Genomic DNA, 19,637 nt, shown 5'->3' with positions numbered 1-19,637 from the left:
TGACGTTTAGCAACTGCCTCTGCTCCTCGCGCGGACATGCGCCGCCAGTGCCCGCTGGACACCTGCGGCGCTGTATTTTTTTCTGCCGTGTGCGTTGGTAATATAAGATTCCCTTTGTGCTATCGTTCGCGGCGAAACTGACCGGCCCGCCCTGCCCCGTCGTCTGCAAAGTGCCTGACTCAGCCTTGCCGCGTCAGGCAGCGGCAGCGGCATGACAATGGCAGTCCCATTTTCGCTCTGCCCACTTCCCGGCTCACTTGCCTGCCCAACAGATGTGAGTATAAACGACGCAATATGAAACAGTACTTTCCTACAGTTTGTATTGTATACAAGTTCTGTCGCTCGACACAGTTTTGATGCAAAACTTATACAGCGTTTAGTACAAAGATTAATGTCAACAGATTCGTAAATTCGGCATGTACCCAAAACCTTAATCAGCGACTTTCGTAATTATCAGGGCGACGTTTTTGAACCTTTTGTCTTTGATTTGTTGACGAAGTCAAATTGCCACGGTATTGTTCGAATCCGAGTTTAATCGTTCGAGCATATCCCTTGTCTTGCTTTCCCTCAGGTGACCCGTTTGATCGTTCGTTCAATTATTTTATAATGCACTTGGTGAGTTTTCACTCTTTAAGACAGAAAATTAAATATGTGGTGCCTACATGTTTGTGTGGGATTCCTATAACACTATGGTCGTTTGTATCCAAACACCGTTACCAAGACATCACCGACCAAAAATAAAATGCTACCTTATGACCTAGGCTAAAGGTGGTAAAGGTTTCATTTTGCTCTACTGGTGTGGTACTTTGCTGGTCGCTGATGACCAATGTCGGTAGAAAACTAAAGTAACAAACGGCTGAAGTCATTCTTATCGTTTTTGCATTTTGTATTTGTTGTTACATTTTGAAGATAATATTTATCTTCATTCCTGCCTATTATGCAAAACCAAATCTTGCAAAGTAACATACATAGTAAATTATTTAATAAAATATGAATTCCATAATAATATGCATGTATTATGAATTCATTTAGAGGTAGGTAATAATTTATACAGGTGTCGATAATGTCGATATGAATGTTTAATAGGGTTGACTCTACAATATAGTGGTCTTGTCGACAAACAAAACGCCTTAATTATTATTATTAAAAACTTAAATAAAATAGAAATTGTTTGGTTCGCTTTGAGGAAAATCTGTTTTTTGGAAAAAACGGTTTAAATTACGTTTATTATAAAGGCACACTATTCCAATCCAGTGATCCAATCTGGAGCTCTTTGTGCAAAATTGCATTCCAGTGCATTCTAGTGCCCGTTTATATTATTCCAACAGTAATCCAGGGCTGGATGAACTCGATGATATTGTGAACTCGCTATTACGTTCATACAAGTCAAACTTAAAAGAAGGATTAACCAATAACCATACAAAGGAAGCATAGTTAATGAGGTATAAGATTTGCACAAACATACCTCCCAAGTGGTGCCAGATGTCGGCGACCGCATTGTCGACATGTGCACAACACTAAAATAACTTAATTATGGCCCAAGAGCCAGCGACACCCAGACCAGCAGACTTTCGTCATTTTATGAAAGCTAAAAGTTTGCCTGTAGATGACCCCACTGACCTCTATAATACACTGGACAGGCTATGCCATACAAATTGACAGCTATTTTTTGTGCCGATTTGAAGCGCCGCGGTGAGCGTACTGTGAATTACATAGAAAATTACAACCGCCATTTGCGAAATAGTAGTTCCAAGTACACTCACTACTGCTTTTACATAGCAATCAGCGCCATTATGGCGACTTTCAAATAGGAACATTTTATTGATAGCGATCGCCTGTCCAGTGTAATATAGAGCTCAGTGAGATGACCCCTATAGAACTAAGAACGACCCCCAATTATGGAGTTTCGGTCGATTACTTTAGGAGGTACCCAGTTCTGAAGGTCTATCTAAACCTCGATAAAATATAAAGCTTTTTTTTTTAATTTCTTGGGGATAACTCGACTTCCACATGACATTTTCGATAGTCGCTTCCCACTGCCAGACCACCTCAGAGTCTATTTTTTTTAAGAATTATTGTTCGTCGTCGTTCTTACCTTTAGGGATCATACACAGGTGAACTTTCAGCTATTCTAAAATGACGACAGTCTGGCTGTCACTGGCTCTTACTCTAATATGTTACTTTGCGCAAGGATGTCATACATTTAAGAAGTTTATCTAATATATAAAATTCTCGTGTCACAGTTTTCGTTGCCATACTCCTCCGAAACGGCTTGACCGATTCTCATGAAATTTTGTGAACATATTGAGTAGGTCTGAGAATCGGCCAACATCTATTTTTCATACCTAAAATTATTTATATGGCAAAACAATGTTTGCCGGGACAGCTAGTTATTCTTATAATAAAGTTAATAATATAAAAGGGGTTTTAAGGTTTCACTTAGAAAGCTATTAATGATAAGTGATAACTAAACTTTAGCTTAATAACATTTTCTGTTAAACTCTATATCAAATAAAACTCAGTTATAATTAAATTAGCGTCAGCTATGACATGGGAGTGCCAAACGGATTTTAGTTTTTCAGTATTATGCCAAGGCCTAAGTTAGATACATTCTAAAATATAACGTCCATTAATTAAGGAAATTCTTCTAGCTACCGGTTCCGGCGATCATAGAGTGAATACGTACGTCTCCGCGCTCCGCAAATATTTAACAAAAACAGTGAAAATAGTGCCTCTTCGACATCGTACAATACAAAATCTGCGAGATCAGCCTTCAAAATCTACGAGTGAAAAGTGATCACAGTGCGAAAACATACTCATTTGTGTAAAAAGTGCAGAAATCTCCACCCAAAGACATAACCTAAAACTTAAAAGTGTCATTGACATTAACCAACAGTGAGACCAACATAACAAACAGGCAACAAAGTTCTTCTTCTTTCACCGCCATTTCAACGTCACTCTGACACCGACAGCTACAGACTATCAAAGCTACCACCTAACCATAACGCCAAAAGAAGAAGAAGAAGATGGATAAGAGTACGGAATTACTGCTGTCAAAATTAGACGACAAATTAAACCAACAAACAAAAATAATCACTGCATCAGTAACAAAATGCGTTATGGAAGCTTTAGATGAAAAACTTAAGGCAATAACGGAGGAAAATACACAACTTAAAGCGAGAATATCTACGCTCGAACAGAAAATCAACGTAATGGACAAGGAAAAACGGAAATACAATCTAGTGTTCTTTGGACTAAAAGAGTTAGGAAAACCAGAAGCAGAGTTGGTAGACTACATTAAAGACATAGTAATAGAAACAGGAATACATCTCGATAGCCAAGAAATCAGTAACGTCTACAGAATTGGCAAAAAAGATACCAACAAAAATCGCCCTGTTATAGTGTCAGTTACATCCATGTGGAAAAAACATATCATACTAAGGAACAAAAACAGGTTCCCACCAGGAATATTTATAAAAGAAGATTTTCCGAAAGAAATCCTAGAAAAAAGGAAGCAACTTCAAACCCAGGTTATCGAGGAAAAAAAGAAGGGAAATGTAGCTTATTTAAAGTACGATGAAGAAGCCAACAGACAAATCCAGAGACAAAAGAAAAAGGGAGGAGTCAGGCTCACCTAAAACATCAGTGCAGAAAAAAATTTATAGTATTGACTCCGAGACACCTCAAAATACCAATAAAAATGGAAAGGAAATAATAAAACCTAATATTCTGAACTATGTTGCACGAGGTAGAGCATCATCCTTGTCTGACAATCCAAAAAACATGTAATGACCGCCGGCACCCGAAATCAAACCAAAATACAAACTACAACTTTATACAAACCAACAACTGAAAAACACACCCCAAGCCGGCCGGTCACCGTGGGGGAAGAAGACCACTACCCTCCAACAAATGTAACAAAATCAAACATAAACAAAACCAAACAGAAACGAAATGCAAGTTGCCTATATTTTTGTACGTTGAACACACGAACGCTGAGAACACCAGAAAGCTTACATGAGCTGGAGCTGGCTGTCCAAAATATTAACTGGGACATCCTGGGTATAAGCGAGATGCGAAGAGTAGGCGAAGGAATAGAGGAAAGGAGCCATTATGTCATGTTTTACAAAGGTGAAGTGGCTGGACATAGAGGAGTAGGCTTTATGATAAAGTCAAAACTCAAGAAACAAATTATTGGGTTTGAAGGCATATCTGACCGAATAGCAATAATCCATATAACCATACCGCAGCACACAAAACCGTGGACAATTATCCAAGTGTATTCACCGACAGAACAAGCAATTGTAACAGATATCGACAAGTTTTACAACAATCTTAGCGAAGTTACAGAAAAATACTCTGACAATAATATAGTAATCATGGGAGACTTTAATGCTCAAGTAGGCGTTCAAAAACCTGGAGAAGAAAATGTCATAGGAAAATTTGGAAAAGGAAATCGAAGCAAAAATGGCGAAAAACTGGTAGAGTTCCTGCTTGAACATAACCTAACACTTCTAAACTCCATATTCTGCAAAAAACCCAAATCTAAATGGACTTGGATATCCCCAGATGGAAAGGTCAGAAATGAAATAGACTATATCTTGTCAAACAAAGCAAAACTCTTCAGTGATACAAGCGTAATACAAAACCTCAACTTTAATACTAACCATCGTATGGTACGTTGTTGTTTACCTGCACAGATTCCAAGAAAACCTAGGCCAAGAATATTTCAAAGCAACCACCTACAGGTGGGCAGTAACGCGAAGGACCCAAATGACTCTACAGAGAAGCTTATAGAAATTGTTACCTCCAACAAGAAACTAAGCGAAAAATATGACAGAGTGGAAAGTAAACTCAAAAAACATACAAAAACAACAGATAAGAACAAAGTACCCTATATAAGTCAAGAAACTCTAAAACTTATTGAAAATAGAAAAAATCTAATAGCAAAAAAGGAGAAGGTAAACATTAAAGACATTTCGAACATAAGTAAACGCATCCGTGAAAACATGAGAAAAGATAGAAAAAATAGAAGAATAAAAACCCTAGAAAACCACATTGCCAAAACGGGAGGTACACGCAAAGCTCTCAAGGAGCTGCGAGAGAAGGGTAAAGAATGGATACCAAAATTAAGAGACAAAGATTTACCCACCACCACACGTAGTACGATTCTAAAAATTGCAACAGACTACTATCGCACTTTATATTCTAGGCAGCCAAATATAGAGTCACCTGTTAGAGAACCCAGACTGGAAAATACGGAAGAAGTACCACAAATACTAAAATCAGAGGTAGTAAATGCTATAAATAGCCAGAAAATGGAAAAATCACCAGGTCCAGATAAAATCCAAAATGAACTGATGCGAGGAACAGTCAGTGAATTAAGTCCGATACTAACCAAGGTGTTCAACGAGATACTGTTTACTGGGAAAATCCCTAGCCAATGGACAGAATCACATATTATACTCCTCTATAAAAAAGGTCCAAAGGATGATATTGGAAATTACAGACCCATATCGCTCATATCAAATGTGTATAAGGTTTTTGCGAAAGTGATACTGAACAGAATATCGAACATTCTCGACGAAAACCAACCCGTGGAGCAGGCAGGGTTCAGAAAAAACTTCAGTACAATCGATCACATACACACCATTAAACAGCTGATACAAAAATACAACGAGTATAACAAGCCTATCTATCTAGCCTTCATAGATTATTCGAAAGCTTTCGACAGCCTCAAACATAGTTATGTATGGAAAAGTCTCATGGAGCAAGGAGTACAATACACTTACGTAAACATCATCAAAAAGATCTATAGTGAAAGTAAAGCTAGTATCAAGCTAGAATCTCTAGGGGATACCTTTCCAATTGACAGGGGAGTCAGGCAAGGGGACCCCCTCTCACCAAAACTATTTTCAGCAGTGCTTGAACAAATGTTTAGGAAACTGGATTGGGACCAGCTAGGGCTAAACATAAATGGATCGCGACTAAACCACCTAAGATTCGCTGACGACCTGGTCATATTGGAGGAAACCCCAAGACTATTGGAATCCATGATACAAACCTTAGCAGAAAGAAGCTTAGATGTGGGTTTGGAAATGAACTCGAGCAAAACAAAACTGATGACAAATGCAACAGCTGAAGACATAACTGTCAATGGACAAAAACTCGAATATGTTGAGGAGTATGTATATCTAGGGCAGATCATATCTCCAAGCGACCAAATGTCTAAAGAAATAGACAAAAGAATCGCAACTGGGTGGAAAAAATACTGGGCCTTGAAGGAAATAATGAAAAGTAAGGAACTCAGTATTAGAACCAAGAAGAAGACTTTTGATACGTGCATTCTTCCCTGCATCACCTATGGCTGCGAAACCTGGGCTTTGACAAGAAACCAAAGAGAAAAACTTGCAAAATGTCAGCGAGCCATGGAAAGGAGCATGCTCGGAATAAAATTGAAAGATAAAGTCAGGAATGCGGATATCAGGCAGAAAACTAAACTAACTGACATACTTGCACATATAGACAGACTAAAATGGAGATGGACAGGGCATATGCTCCGTTGCAAACTTGATAAATGGAGCAAGCAAGTAACAGTCTGGTATCCAAGAGATGGTTCAAGGAGCCGTGGTCGCAAAGTGAGAAGATGGGAGGACGAATTGAAATGGACTTTGGGCCCCCTGTGGCCAAGAATTGCAACTGATAGAAAACAGTGGAAAGTGTTGGAGGAGGCCTATGCCATAAGGCACACCGAACGTAGAGACATTTTATAATCAGTGTTTAAACTAATGGGTACCCAGTTAGAAATCTTTGAAGTTCGGAATAAAAGGCTTTATTATTATTATAATTAAGGAAATTATAGGTCTACCAGAATCTGATGGCAAAAAGTGAGAAAAAATTTTGACTCTAGCAGTACCGGGGTAATTGGAATAAAACATTTTGATCCTTTTTTCCTTATAGCGGCTGATTTTATACGTGGGAGAGCCATGCTTCGGCACGAATGGGCCGGCTCGACCGGAGAAATACCACGTTCTCACAGAAAACCGGCGTGAAACAGCGCTTGCGCTGTGTTTCGCCGAGTGAGTGAGTTTACCGGAGGCCCAATCCCCTACCCTATTCCCTTTCCTACCCTCCCCTATTCCCTTTCCTTCCCATCCCTACCCTCCCCTATTACCCTATTCCCTCTTCAAAGGCCGGCAACGCACCTGCAGCTCCTCTGATGCTGCGAGTGTCCATGGGCGACGGAAGTTGCTTTCCATCAGGTGACCCGTTTGCTCATTTGCCCCCTTATTTCATAAAAAAAAACTGTGTGTCAAACTTGCAATTATATGTACCAATACTCTATAGGTATATAAATTCATGCAATGATCAAGGATATTTTTTGAAAATCTGCCGTCAGCCATCAGATTCTGGTAGACGTATAACGCCCTAACCTAAGTATGGCACAGTTTAAATCCATACTAATTACATATATGCGAAAGTGCGTCTGTCTGTCTATCTGTCTGTTACCTCTTCACACCCAAACAGCTGAACCGATTTTGCTGAAATTTGGTAAGGAGATAAAGTACTTATGATACTTTTTACCCGGAAAAATGTTCTATAAAAGAATTAAGGCAAAGTTGCAGGCATCTTATTATATATACGAGAGTAAATAACTAAAGACGCGAGTGGAAGAACCAGATAAGTAACAGTGAATTAATTGCCGTATTTTGGCATAATGGTGGCTTTAGGGCTGGAAAAATGATTTGAAATAAAAAAACTATGTTTAGTCACATATATTAGCCAGGTGATGAAATAGCTAATAAGTTACAAGGTTTGTTCAAATTCTATGGGAAAAAATGAGTAAATGTCCGCATGTTACAAAATGTAAATCGTATTCTTCCACTCACGTCTTTAATTATTGTAAGTTATAAAGCTTAATTTTAATGCAAATAATACGTTCTTAGTATTGTAGAGTCAATGTGGTGTCTTGCCGAGTTTTACCCTACTTAAAATGTCGGTTATACGACCAAACTCAAAGTATTTATTATACAACAATCAGATAAAATTAAATTATGTATTGTTGTAACTTGTAACATTCAAAACGTTTAGCAAGTTTCGACACTTAGAGTTTACGCATTCTCGTCTCTACGACACATACAAATAAGTAACAATAAATGCTAACTTACATAAGTAACATGATACGAATAAACAATTAGTTCCTAGGTTAAGGAAAAGAAAAAGAACTGCTGTCTCATGTTTTGTGAGTCGCGAGAAAGAGACGAAAGGTCCTGGCTAGTTCCCTAGTTACGTAAGTTTCCGAGAAAGTGACATACAAGAGATAACAGTACATACCATAAAGTTAATATACCTAGCGGAATAGAGCAACAATCTCGAGCTGTCAAACGAAACCGAAATTGGTTTCATCTGTGTGTAAAAATATGTGTACGTATACACTTACACAAGCATGATTGAACATGATTTCTATGAGATTAAATTGTCAACGTGCGGCACGTGCCGACTGGACATCAAAAAAAGAGTGCTGCTGTCATGACACGTCTCTTTTTACCACGCAGTGTTACTGATAGTGACATCTCTCTTGCTCAGGCCTTTGTTTGTCTATTCCGATAGGTATATTAACTTTATGGTACATACACTGTTCTAGATACACGTGCTACTTTGAAGTAATAAGTGAACAAGATCGAAGACTCGTCCATTATACTAATGTTACAAATGCGAAAGTGTGTCTGTCTGTCACCTCTTCACACCCAAACCCCTGAACCGATTTTGCTGGGCACGGAGATACTTTGCGTTCTGGGAAAGGATAATAGAATACTTTTTATCCCGGAAAAATGTACGGTTTCCGCCTCTCCGGTGCACTTTGCAACATTTTGTCCCGGTATAAACTAAAAAGGTATAAAACTGGAAACCATATTTTTCTTGCTCTAAAGACTAGATTAAAGACAAAGACTACCGTACCACGTTTTGTCCGAACTCAGCGTAATTTTAAGAGTACACAATCATGTGCGGAACCCTAAAGACCTTGGCATTAACTAATTGCGAATAAGTGCCTTACCACTGCTGCAGGCCTTACTAACAATAGCTTATGTCACTTAAAAATACACCTTAGCATGTGGGGATTAAGGTTACAAATCGGTCACCCATCCACCGATGACGAATAGCCTTGAACCTAAACAAAGGAGATTGAAAGTAAATGGAGCATTGAGTGAACGATTTAGTTCAATTAGTTCGAATTCTTAGAAGTATAATTGTCTTATGGAACAAAAGAGGAATAGAGCCCAGGGGCCCGATTCTCATACCTCGAATCGCTTCCAGCTACGGCGCGGGGCGAGGCGCGGCTGTCTTAAGAGGACGACTAATCAAATATCGTCCTTCTCTCTTCACACTCACGCCCGTCTTTCATATGTCAGGTGATAAAGACGACGCGGAATCATCGCCAACTTAGATTTTTCAGATATACCTACTTACTCGATAAATGTACAACATTTTAAAAATCCGCCAGGCCTGTGTCTCAATGATAGAATTTTATACACAATGTGTTAAAATATTAACTTAGTTAATTGCACCGTTAAAGCAATGTATGAAAAATTCGTGAAAATTAGATGTATCTTTGTGATTTTTTTCTATCGAGAAAATTTTAAGATATTGTATTTTCGCTCAGATCAAATTCTTGGAAATATAATGTTGTATCTATGTTTAGAAAATGAAAGAATCCGGGGCTTTTTTTCAAGTATAAAAATGAATTATAAAATCGACAGTTATGGGTTAGTCGCCTCCTTAACCATCACTCGTACTCGTAATTACTTTTTTTTCAAAATGAACTTAGAATCGGGCTAAAGGCAGTGAACTTAGAACCGAATTTAGAATCGCGACCTAGGAAGATGATCATAAGAGAGGTAAAAGTAGTAAAGGTACTCCTAGGTAACAACTGCGTTAACTTATGGGCGAATATAGTTTTTATTATTTGTAGATTATGGGCAACATTTTGCGTACGAAAAGATAAAGTTAAAAACACCCTAACCCAATAACACTATCATTATTTAGACAACGATATCAGTCGATGTTTACAGAATTTCACCAATTATCTTATCATTTAATTCGTGTAAATAGGTGTCTAGGTGTTTACATTTGTTTGTTTATAATACGACCGTGTTATTTACACATTTTTCCGCATATTCGAGATGAATACTTATGTAAGAATTAGATTTTATAACAAAGAAAAGATAGACATTCAGTAATTTAAAAATGACGAAGAACGTTGATTTAAGACCTATATAAAAATTTTGGGATGAATCGTATCTCTACAGATTATTATTCAAATTCAAATTTAAATTCAAATTGTTTATTATCAGACATGGTCCATATTATAAATTTAAAAATTACATAATATTATAACAATAACTGCACAACATTAAATAATCACGTGAGACTGTGTGACTGTGCATGCATTAGAGTCCATTTTATCATGAATGGACACTCAGTGTCCATTCGACTCGCAATGAGTTGCAGGTAACTGTTGGAGCTGCCGCGTACTCTTCTCATCAGGGATGCAGATCTTTTTCGCATTACTGCTGCAAAGCCGTCCACTCCGGCGTCTGCGAACATCCCTGACGCGCTACAGAATCGCGGCAGCCCCATCAGTTTAGGGAGTTGGAGTTTCTCATAGAAACTACTTTATTGGGGATAGTGTTATTCGATTTTATTGCCACCATTAACAAGCATTAAACCGACCTGGCAGTTATATTTTAAACAAATACCACAAGATTTGCCGTAAAAAATTATAAGTTGTCGACCTTCCTAATCCTTTCCCTTTGCCCTTACAACTTTCACTGCCCTACTTAATGCGCCCTTGGAACCAGCATTTTACACATTTTTCAAGAACCATAAGTTCCTCCACAAATGCTTTCGAAACATACTGGTTCTTGCAACAGTCAGCGTAGATAAATGTTCCAAATCGATAAATTCCTAATACAGAGAATGTGCCTTGAACTTACTTGATGGACGGTATTTGAAAGTTAGCAATAATAAAATATGTACGTTTAAATACTTAAAAAATCGGCCAACTGCGAGTCAAACTCGCGCACGAAGGGTTCCGTACCATTATAGAGGAAAAACATAGGCCAAAAATTGTGTTTTTTGTATCGGAGCCCTCCTTAATTATTTATTTTATTTAAATATTATTATGAATTATTAAAGTACACATATATTTAAGGCCTTTGTAGAAATTTTAAATTGCCTACCTCTTATAATTATTAATTAAGAGCAAAAAAGGCCAAAAAAATCACGTTTATTGTATGGGAGCCCCCCTTAAATATTGATATTATTTTGTTTTTAGTATTTATTGTTTTAGCGGCAACAGATATACACAATCTATGGAAATTTCAGAAGTCTAGCTATAGCGGTTTTTGAGATACAGCCTGGCGACAGACAGACAGACAGACGGACAGACAACGAAGTCTTAGTAATAGGGTCCCGTATTTACCCTTTGGGTACGGAACCCTAAAAATATATTGAATGCTATTGTCAAACATCCAACTACCAAAATATGTTAGTAACATAATGCGAAAGTGTGTATGTCTATCAGTTACTTCTTTAAGCCACCAAACCTTTGAGTCCTATTGAAGGACATAATGTGTATTATGTACTTAAGAACTTTGGATAGTTTTCCTGTACAGTTCTCACCTAATAAATAAATTTTGTCGCATCGGAATTGCGGGTACTTAACTTGTACCTTTTTTAATTTTTTTTTTTCCATTACAAACATATTATTACAACAAAATACCAATCTATTAATCATTATATGCCATCGATCCTCTTTTCTGTCGTTAATAATCTAAGATTTCTTTTCGGTTTTGTCTTATCATAAGGATGTATCTCTCTCTTTCTAAAAGTGGCCTTATTTTCACACTGTTAAACAAAGTCCAAAACTATACTTTCTAATACTGATTTCAACGAAAATGTTATACCATAGACATAATATATACTATATATTATGTCTATGTGTTATACATCCATAAATGTGAGCAATTAAAACACGAATTAAAAATTTATGTTTCCTTTTGAATGTGAATCCCTCTTATATTGTATTTAGTATCATAATTATTATTTTAACGGACTCTGACATTTATTTTTGCATAAAAATAGCTGATTTTGAATAAAAAATAGAAATAAATGCCAAGCCAGACTCATTAGAATTTGGGTGTATGAGTCACAAGGGTGCTGAACCAAACATATATTATTTCGACAAATAAAAAAATAATTCGGCACATTGCATGCATGATGCAAGACACATAATAAATAGTGAATTGCACCTATGTTATTTAATGTTATTGACTTACAATGTTGTTCTTATCCAATTACATCGACTATAATTCCTGTATACAAAGTGTAGATCTTTAAAGACTTTTGGGTGATAAAATAATTCGAAAGTGAAGATCTTTGAGAATCCTTAAGATTTAAAAACTATTGATTTTGTTTTTAAATCTATGTAAATATGTATACTTAGGTACATTCTAAAGTCAATGACGGATGAGTCAGTGTAACTGTATCGTAAAGATTACCGTTAAAGAACTTTAATTGTACCTCTTTAACATACCTACTACGTACTAACCATACTTTTAGAGTCAGTTACTATCGATTTCCAGCAAAAAGTCCTGAGAATATTTTGTGATTACTAATAATAATTGTATTTTTTTAAATATGCTTTTTTTACAAAAATAATAATTATTTATAATTTAACTAAAAAAGATTTCTGAGTAGGTCATCGTATATGCGTAATAAAATATTGGATCCAGAATATGTCCTTGAGACACACCCTAGTAATATGATGTAATTATACGTTATTTTGTCGAATGAGTTAAATTGAACGCTTACGTGGTTTGCTCTACTTACTATTGTGATCGATATTGTTTGTTGATGGTCAGTAACATCACGTTTAGTTCCGTCACGAAGAGTTATTTTAATCAAATGCCTTATAAGATGCACAAATTATAAACTGAACTAATACGTGGGAGAGCCATGCTTCGGCACGAATGGGCCGGCTCGACCGGATAAATACCACGTTCTCACAGAAAACCGGCGTGAAACAGCGCTTGCGCTGTGTTTCGCCGAGTGAGTGAGTTTACCGGAGGCCCAATCCCCTACCCCCCCTAGAAATGCCGCAGTTGAAAAACAATTTGTTACCCCAGGAGGGTACCAACTGCGTTGGAGAATCCCTCTCTGGACGTCCATGCTCAGGAACCCTTGGAACTGAACGTGGACGTCCAGGCTGCCCCTCGTATTCTGGGGAGGGCAAAACTGCGCTCCAATCTGCTCGGGGCAAGAGCAAACACACAAAGGCACCCCCCTCGATATTAAACATGGACTTTTGTAATATCAGGGGATTACACTCCAACCTTAATGCCGTCCATTACCACCTTGAGACGGCAAGGCCGGCTTTGCTCTTTTTAACCGAGACGCAGATATCATCTCCGAGTGACACATCATACCTTTCCCACCCAGGGTATTACCTCGAGCACTCCTTTCTACCCAAAGCTGGAGTGTGTGTGTATATCAGAGATGATATCAGCTCTCGCCGCCTCAGCAATCTTGAGCTCATGGACCTATCAAACTTATGGCTCCGCATAGATTGCGACGACCACCCTCGCGTCTATGCGTGCCTATATAGGTCCCATAGTGGTGACCCCGAGACAGACCGACTCTTGGAGCACCTACAAGCTGCTTCAGATTTTGTGCAGCGGCAGATCCCATCCGCAGAGATCATAATACTTGGCGACTTTAATGCCCACCACGCCGACTGGCTCAATTCCAGTAAAACTGATCACGCGGGGAGATCTGTCTGCAACTTTGCCCTTGCGAACGACTTGACACAACTGGTTACTACGCCTACGCGAATCCCAGATGTGGATGGTCAGAATCCTTCCTTGTTGGACCTCCTGCTGACTTCAAATCCTGACGGCTACCAAATATCCGTAACCGCACCACTTGGTTCATCGGATCATTGCCTTGTTAGGAGTTCTGTGCCACTTACGACGGTGTTAAGACAGCGCGCTGTTAAATACCGTCGTGTGTGGCACTACAAGTCAGCAGACTGGGATGGGATGCGGTCGTTTTTTGCATCCTATCCTTGGGGGCACGTGTGCTTCTCGCCGGATGATCTCGACAACACTGCCAACTCTGTTGCCGATGTGGTGATGCAGGGGATGGAACTTTTCATTCCGACCTCTGTAGTGCCAACTGGCGGCAGATTTCGTCCCTGGTTTGGTTCATCCCCCAAAAAAGCTTCTCGCCGGAAGCAGGAGGCTTACCAATCCTGGGCCAACGCAGTGTCTGCTCGAGATTTAAATACCAGCACATATAAAAAGGAGTACAACCTTGCCTCTAGGTCCCTCAAGAAAGAGATTACTCGGGCAAAGCAACAGCACGTCAATAGAATTGGCAAGAGACTCGAGCGCCTCCCCTCGGGAACCCGTGCATTCTGGTCTCTGGCCAAAGCTATTGAAGGAAATTTCTGCAAGCCAACCCTACCATCCCTACACGTAGGAAATGGATCGTTGGCCCAGGACGCAAAAGACAAAGCCGATCTTCTGGGCAAGCTCTTTGCGTCAAACTCGACCCTGGGTGACGGGGGCCGAAACCGCCGACCATACCGCGATGCACGAGCATCATGTCGGATATACGGTTTCATCAGCGCTCAGTGCGAAAAGCCCTCTGTTCCCTTGATATCCAAAAGTCGAGTGGGCCTGACGGAATCCCGCCTATTGTGTTGAAAAAGTGTGCTCCAGAGTTGGCTCCGGTCTTGACGCGTCTTTTTCGGCTCTCCTATTCCACTGGCATCGTCCCGGCTTCCTGGAAGACAGCCTTGGTGCACCCGATCCCCAAAAAAGGTGATCGCTCAAATCCTTCCAACTACAGACCAATCGCTATAACCTCTCTCTTCTCGAAGATAATGGAATCCATTATCAATAGCCAGCTTCTTCGATACTTGGACGGCCAGGGATTGCTAAGCGACAAACAATACGGGTTCCGTAAGGGTCGCTCGGCTGGTGATCTTTTGGCATACCTGACTCATCGTTGGGCTCAGGCAATTGAGTCGAAGGGAGAGGCATTGGCTGTTAGTTTGGACATTGCGAAGGCCTTCGATCGGGTTTGGCATAAAGCGCTGCTATCAAAGCTTCCATCATACGGGCTACCCGAGAAATTATGTAAGTGGGTCACTAGTTTCTTAGCAGACAGAAGCATAAAGGTCGTAGTTGACGGCGAATGCTCGGAAACTCAGTCTGTTAATGCTGGTGTCCCTCAGGGCTGTGTGCTATCGCCTACTCTATTCATACTGCATATCAATGACATGTTACAAACCAAAGGCATTCATTGCTATGCGGATGATAGTACAGGTGATGCTGTATATACCGGCTCCCCTAATATTTCTCGGCAAAATGTCACTGAGAGTCGAAACGAACTTGTGTCTAAGGTGGAGAATTCATTGGAGAAGGTCTCTGAATGGGCTAGACGTAACTTAGTCCAATTCAACCCCGCCAAGACACAAGTCTGCGCGTTCACCACTAAAAAGTCACCAATGGTCGTTTATCCTCGTTTCGAGGGCACATCTTTAACCATCTCCCCTAGCATTGAGATACTTGGCGTCAACATATCGAGCGAAGTCCAGTTCCGATATCATCTTGAGGGTAAGGCCAAATTAGCCTCAAAGAAGCTTGGCGTTCTTAACAGAGCGAAACAGTACTTCAGTCCGGACCAACGCCTACAACTCTACAAGGCGCAGGTTCGGCCTCATATGGAATATTGTTCTCATCTCTGGGCAGGGGCGCCAAAATACCAACTGCTCCCTCTGGATCGTATCCAACGAAGGGCTGCTCGAATTGTTGACTGCCATAGTGTTTCAAACAGCTTGGACCCCCTGGAATTACGCCGAGATGTTGCTTCACTCTGCATCCTCTATCGGTTGTATCACGGGGAGTGCTCTGAGGAATTGTTCGGAATCATACCACCTGCAACTTTTCGCTATCGTCCCACGCGAAAAACATACCATCCTCATCACCTTGATGAGTGGCAGTCTTCCACAGTGCGTTTTTCGCGTAACTTTCTGCCGCGCACTGTAAAACTCTGGAATGGGCTGTCACCAGCAGTATTTCCGGACCAATACGACCTGCAAACCTTCAAGAAAAGAGCGTATACCCTCTTAAAAGGCCGGCAACGCACCTGCAGCTCTTCTGATGTTGCGAGTGTCCATGGGCGACGGTAGTTGCTTACCATCAGGTGACCCGTTTGCTCGTTTGCCCCCTTATTTAATAAAAAAAAAAAAAAAAAAATATAGAGGTCGTGTCTTGACCGGTGTAAAGTTACACCTGTCACACAGCACATGACACAATGCTCGTATCATTAAATAATATGTACTAGAGATCGCCCAATGGTCGAAATTGGACCTTAGTTACAACGATATTAGGACCACTACATATATTTTGTAAAAAAATATTGACTATCATAATATATTTTTTTCAACTCTTGTCTCTGGGACTCAGCTGATCTGAGACTGGCCGTGTAAGCATTGTCTAAGTATCTAAGATTCAATAAAAAAAAACATAATCCATTTTCAATTTGTCACCTTGTTGTCAACAGACTTCAACCATAAATAAAAGAGTATAATTCGTATGTATAGGCTTGTCACTCAAAAATCTGTCATTTTTCCTAGTGTGTGTGTTGTAGTGTGTGTAATGTTTTATTTGTTAAAGAAATTATGATAAAAGTATAATTTCAAAATAATATTAGCTCGATGCACTCCTTCACCATATAAACTATAACTGTGCAAAATTTCATTCACCTACGTTTCCCCATTTTTCTTCAAAAGGGATACAAAGTTTTTGGCTCACGTATTATATATAGATATTATGTTAAAAAGTAACATAATCCGGTTAACATTAACATGCGGGTACCCGTATAATATGGCTTTGGGGGACTTTCAAAGGGTACTTATTACATATGTAACTTTATATTTTAGATGCAAGATAAATTATCTATTTTAGTTCTAAATTATAAAGTGTAAACCTAATAAAGTATTCTTTGGACTTTCCAAGGAAATTTTACATTTTTAGGGCCCAATTATTTGACAAACCATTTGAGTCTTAATGCGAAAGTAATGCTGATTTCATGTAGAAATGAAACTCTAACAAAAACCCACAGCAAGGTTGCACGTAACCAGGTGGTTATCAGACCGAAAATGTCATATCTCCGCCCAATCTCAGGAAGAAGTAAAAACTTGCGTAATTTTTTGAACCATCTAAACTACAAACATTATATCGACATGATTATTAATTACAATTAGAAGGAATATCTAGAATGATTAGAAATTGAGACAGGAAGTGCTAACCATATAATAGAGCCTAGAGGTATGATAAAATGAAACCTAATGCAACAAAACAAAAATTTTGAAAATCGGTTCACAAACGGCCGAGTGATCGTTGAACGCATTGACAAAAAAATATCCACAGCCGAACGTCTAACCTCCTCGTTTTTGGAAGTCGGTTAAAATGGTTAAAATGTTTGCTAAAATAAAAATAGGTAAAAAACTTTGGGTCTCATGTTTGAATAAAACAATAAGTACAACGTACTAGAAATTGAGATAGTAATAATAATTAAGATAACGAAAATAACAATAATTAAGACATACAACTTGTAAACAAGGGATATAAAATTTTACTTTACACAGTAATTTACTTTATGAAAGTAATAACTGGCAAAACAATAAAATATTTGAAGTGGAAAGATTAAGCTATAACAATTTTGAACGTCGAAACCACTCTAGACCTAAAGTAAAGTAGAGACTAGAGAAAGTCAAGCTTCACATATCGTTGCACTGGTAATCTTGTAAAAGGAAATTATATAAACAGCTGAACGGCATCAATAATTTAAGCATTACCTTGACTTAATTTATCAATTAATCTTATTTTAAAAAATGTCAAAGGCTTTATGTAAATAAAGAGATACTTACGAGATTGAATAGAACTTCGAACACACTTCACGAGAACAGACACTAGCACATAACTGAGAATCCTTTAAAAAATAAAATGCTCCTTGTTTTCAAGTGAAAATTCCTTTTTTCTCTGTGAGAGTTGCGTGCGTTCGAAATTTAAATTCGACCGGCGCGCACGACGCTCTCCACGGGCGCGCGCTCTCGACTGACGCATTCGAATTCCGAAATCCGATGCGTGTCTCGCGAGCAATTTTCAACATCGCTCTTTGTTTGATAAATATTAAACACGAGTTTTGACTAACTTTTCTTTTTCAGTTAAAGTGTTCTTGGTTTGAAAATAATGTACCCATTTCAGAAAATAGTGTAGTCAGACTAGTTGAAAATAGTTGTGAGAATTTAAATTCCAACGTTCATATTAGATCAGAATCAGACCTATATTGCAACAATATCCATGGAATGCTGAACTACGCTGTTGTGTCAACAATGTTACTCCAAGAATATTAAGTAAAGAATATAGTATTAATTTGTTGACAGAGAGCAGAAGCTCCTTTGATGTTAAAACGTAAATGTATCTAGAATAAATTGAGACTAGAGTTTATGAATTGATCTATAGGAACAAATCAATTTAGTTATTCAGCAAATGTTAGCATTCTTTTTTTTTATGATTTATGTCTTAACAGTCTTTCCTATGTCATTCTATTAATCATGATTTGCCTCTACATATTATATTATTCTCTTTGTTTGCTAAGTATTTATTTCCATGAAATTGGTATCAACTTCAAAGATATTGATGACTTTTCAATAATACAAGGATCAGTTAATGGAATCAGGCGTTACTTTGCGGAAATCCATACCTAGTTTAAATTTAGTTTGTTATTATTTTTAGCAATATTCCGCGAAAACAACTTCCACCTTTAAGTAAATGAGTGAGTGTACGCATAGACATGCGTACAGGACCTCCCTCCTCCCACACTGCCTATGCGTACACTCGCATGCAAGAACTTGCAAACACCACCACCACACAAGCAATAATGTTGGCAAATCCGTGCAAGGCCCCTCACCACCAAGTCAACTTGACTTAACGGACGTTGTTCGTAGAGTCCACATCCTGAGGATGCTCCGGTGTTGGGGCGAAACGCGCGTCGAGGTTTTCAACCTGCATGGTGGTGAGGGGCCTTGCACGGATTTGCCAACATTATTGCTTGTGTGGTGGTGGTGTTTGCAAGTTCTTGCATGCGAGTGTACGCATAGGCAGTGTGGGAGGAGGGAGGTGCTGTACGCATGTCTATGCGTACACTCACTCATTTACTTAAAGGTGGAAGTTGTTTTCGCGGAATATTGCTAAAAATAATAACAAACTAAATTTAAACTAAATACAAGGATCACCAAATGGCGGACCGCGGTCCGCATCCGGACCTCCGCCGAACCATTGTGTTCGGACCAATGATATTCTACTTATACAGATATGTTACGTCCATACTATTTTCCGGCTAAAATCTCTTCCGAACAATTTTCAAATTCAAAATTGCAGACATTGTCAAATTTGACAGATAAGTGAAACAAAAGATACGCTATACGTGGGAGAGCCATGCTTCGGCACGAATGGGCCGGCTCGACCGGATAAATACCACGTTCTCACAGAAAACCAGCGTGA

General features: G+C 38.9%; 2 protein-coding genes across 2 annotated transcripts in view; one reads left to right on the top strand and one right to left on the bottom strand.

Annotated features, from left to right (window-relative positions):
* LOC121735525 (SH2 domain-containing protein 4B-like) overlaps positions 1-18,176 on the bottom strand; it is a 53,829-nt gene extending 35,653 nt beyond the window's left edge. The window contains exon 1 of the mRNA XM_042126365.1: positions 18,002-18,176. The gene's annotated coding sequence lies outside the window, so the exon portion shown is untranslated. The remainder of the gene's footprint in view (positions 1-18,001) is intronic.
* LOC121735541 lies at positions 2,654-3,777 on the top strand. Its single transcript, XM_042126390.1, has one exon. It carries the CDS (start codon positions 3,027-3,029, stop codon positions 3,636-3,638), a length of 612 nt encoding a protein of 203 aa, XP_041982324.1. The 5' UTR covers positions 2,654-3,026; the 3' UTR covers positions 3,639-3,777.
* Positions 18,177-19,637: the final 1,461 nt, after the last annotated feature.

The sequence above is a fragment of the Aricia agestis genome, chromosome 17 (assembly GCF_905147365.1).
Source record: "Aricia agestis chromosome 17, ilAriAges1.1, whole genome shotgun sequence".
In the NCBI taxonomy this organism is placed as follows: Eukaryota; Metazoa; Arthropoda; class Insecta; order Lepidoptera; family Lycaenidae; genus Aricia; species Aricia agestis.
The sequence above is the reverse complement of the archived record's forward strand: the minus strand, read 5'-3'. Positions and strand labels throughout refer to the sequence as shown.

What these genes read in the sequence shown, in the direction of transcription:
- LOC121735541 (XM_042126390.1), top strand. Translation starts at nt 3,027, where the DNA reads ATGGATAAGAGTACGGAATTACTGCTGTCAAAATTAGACGACAAATTA.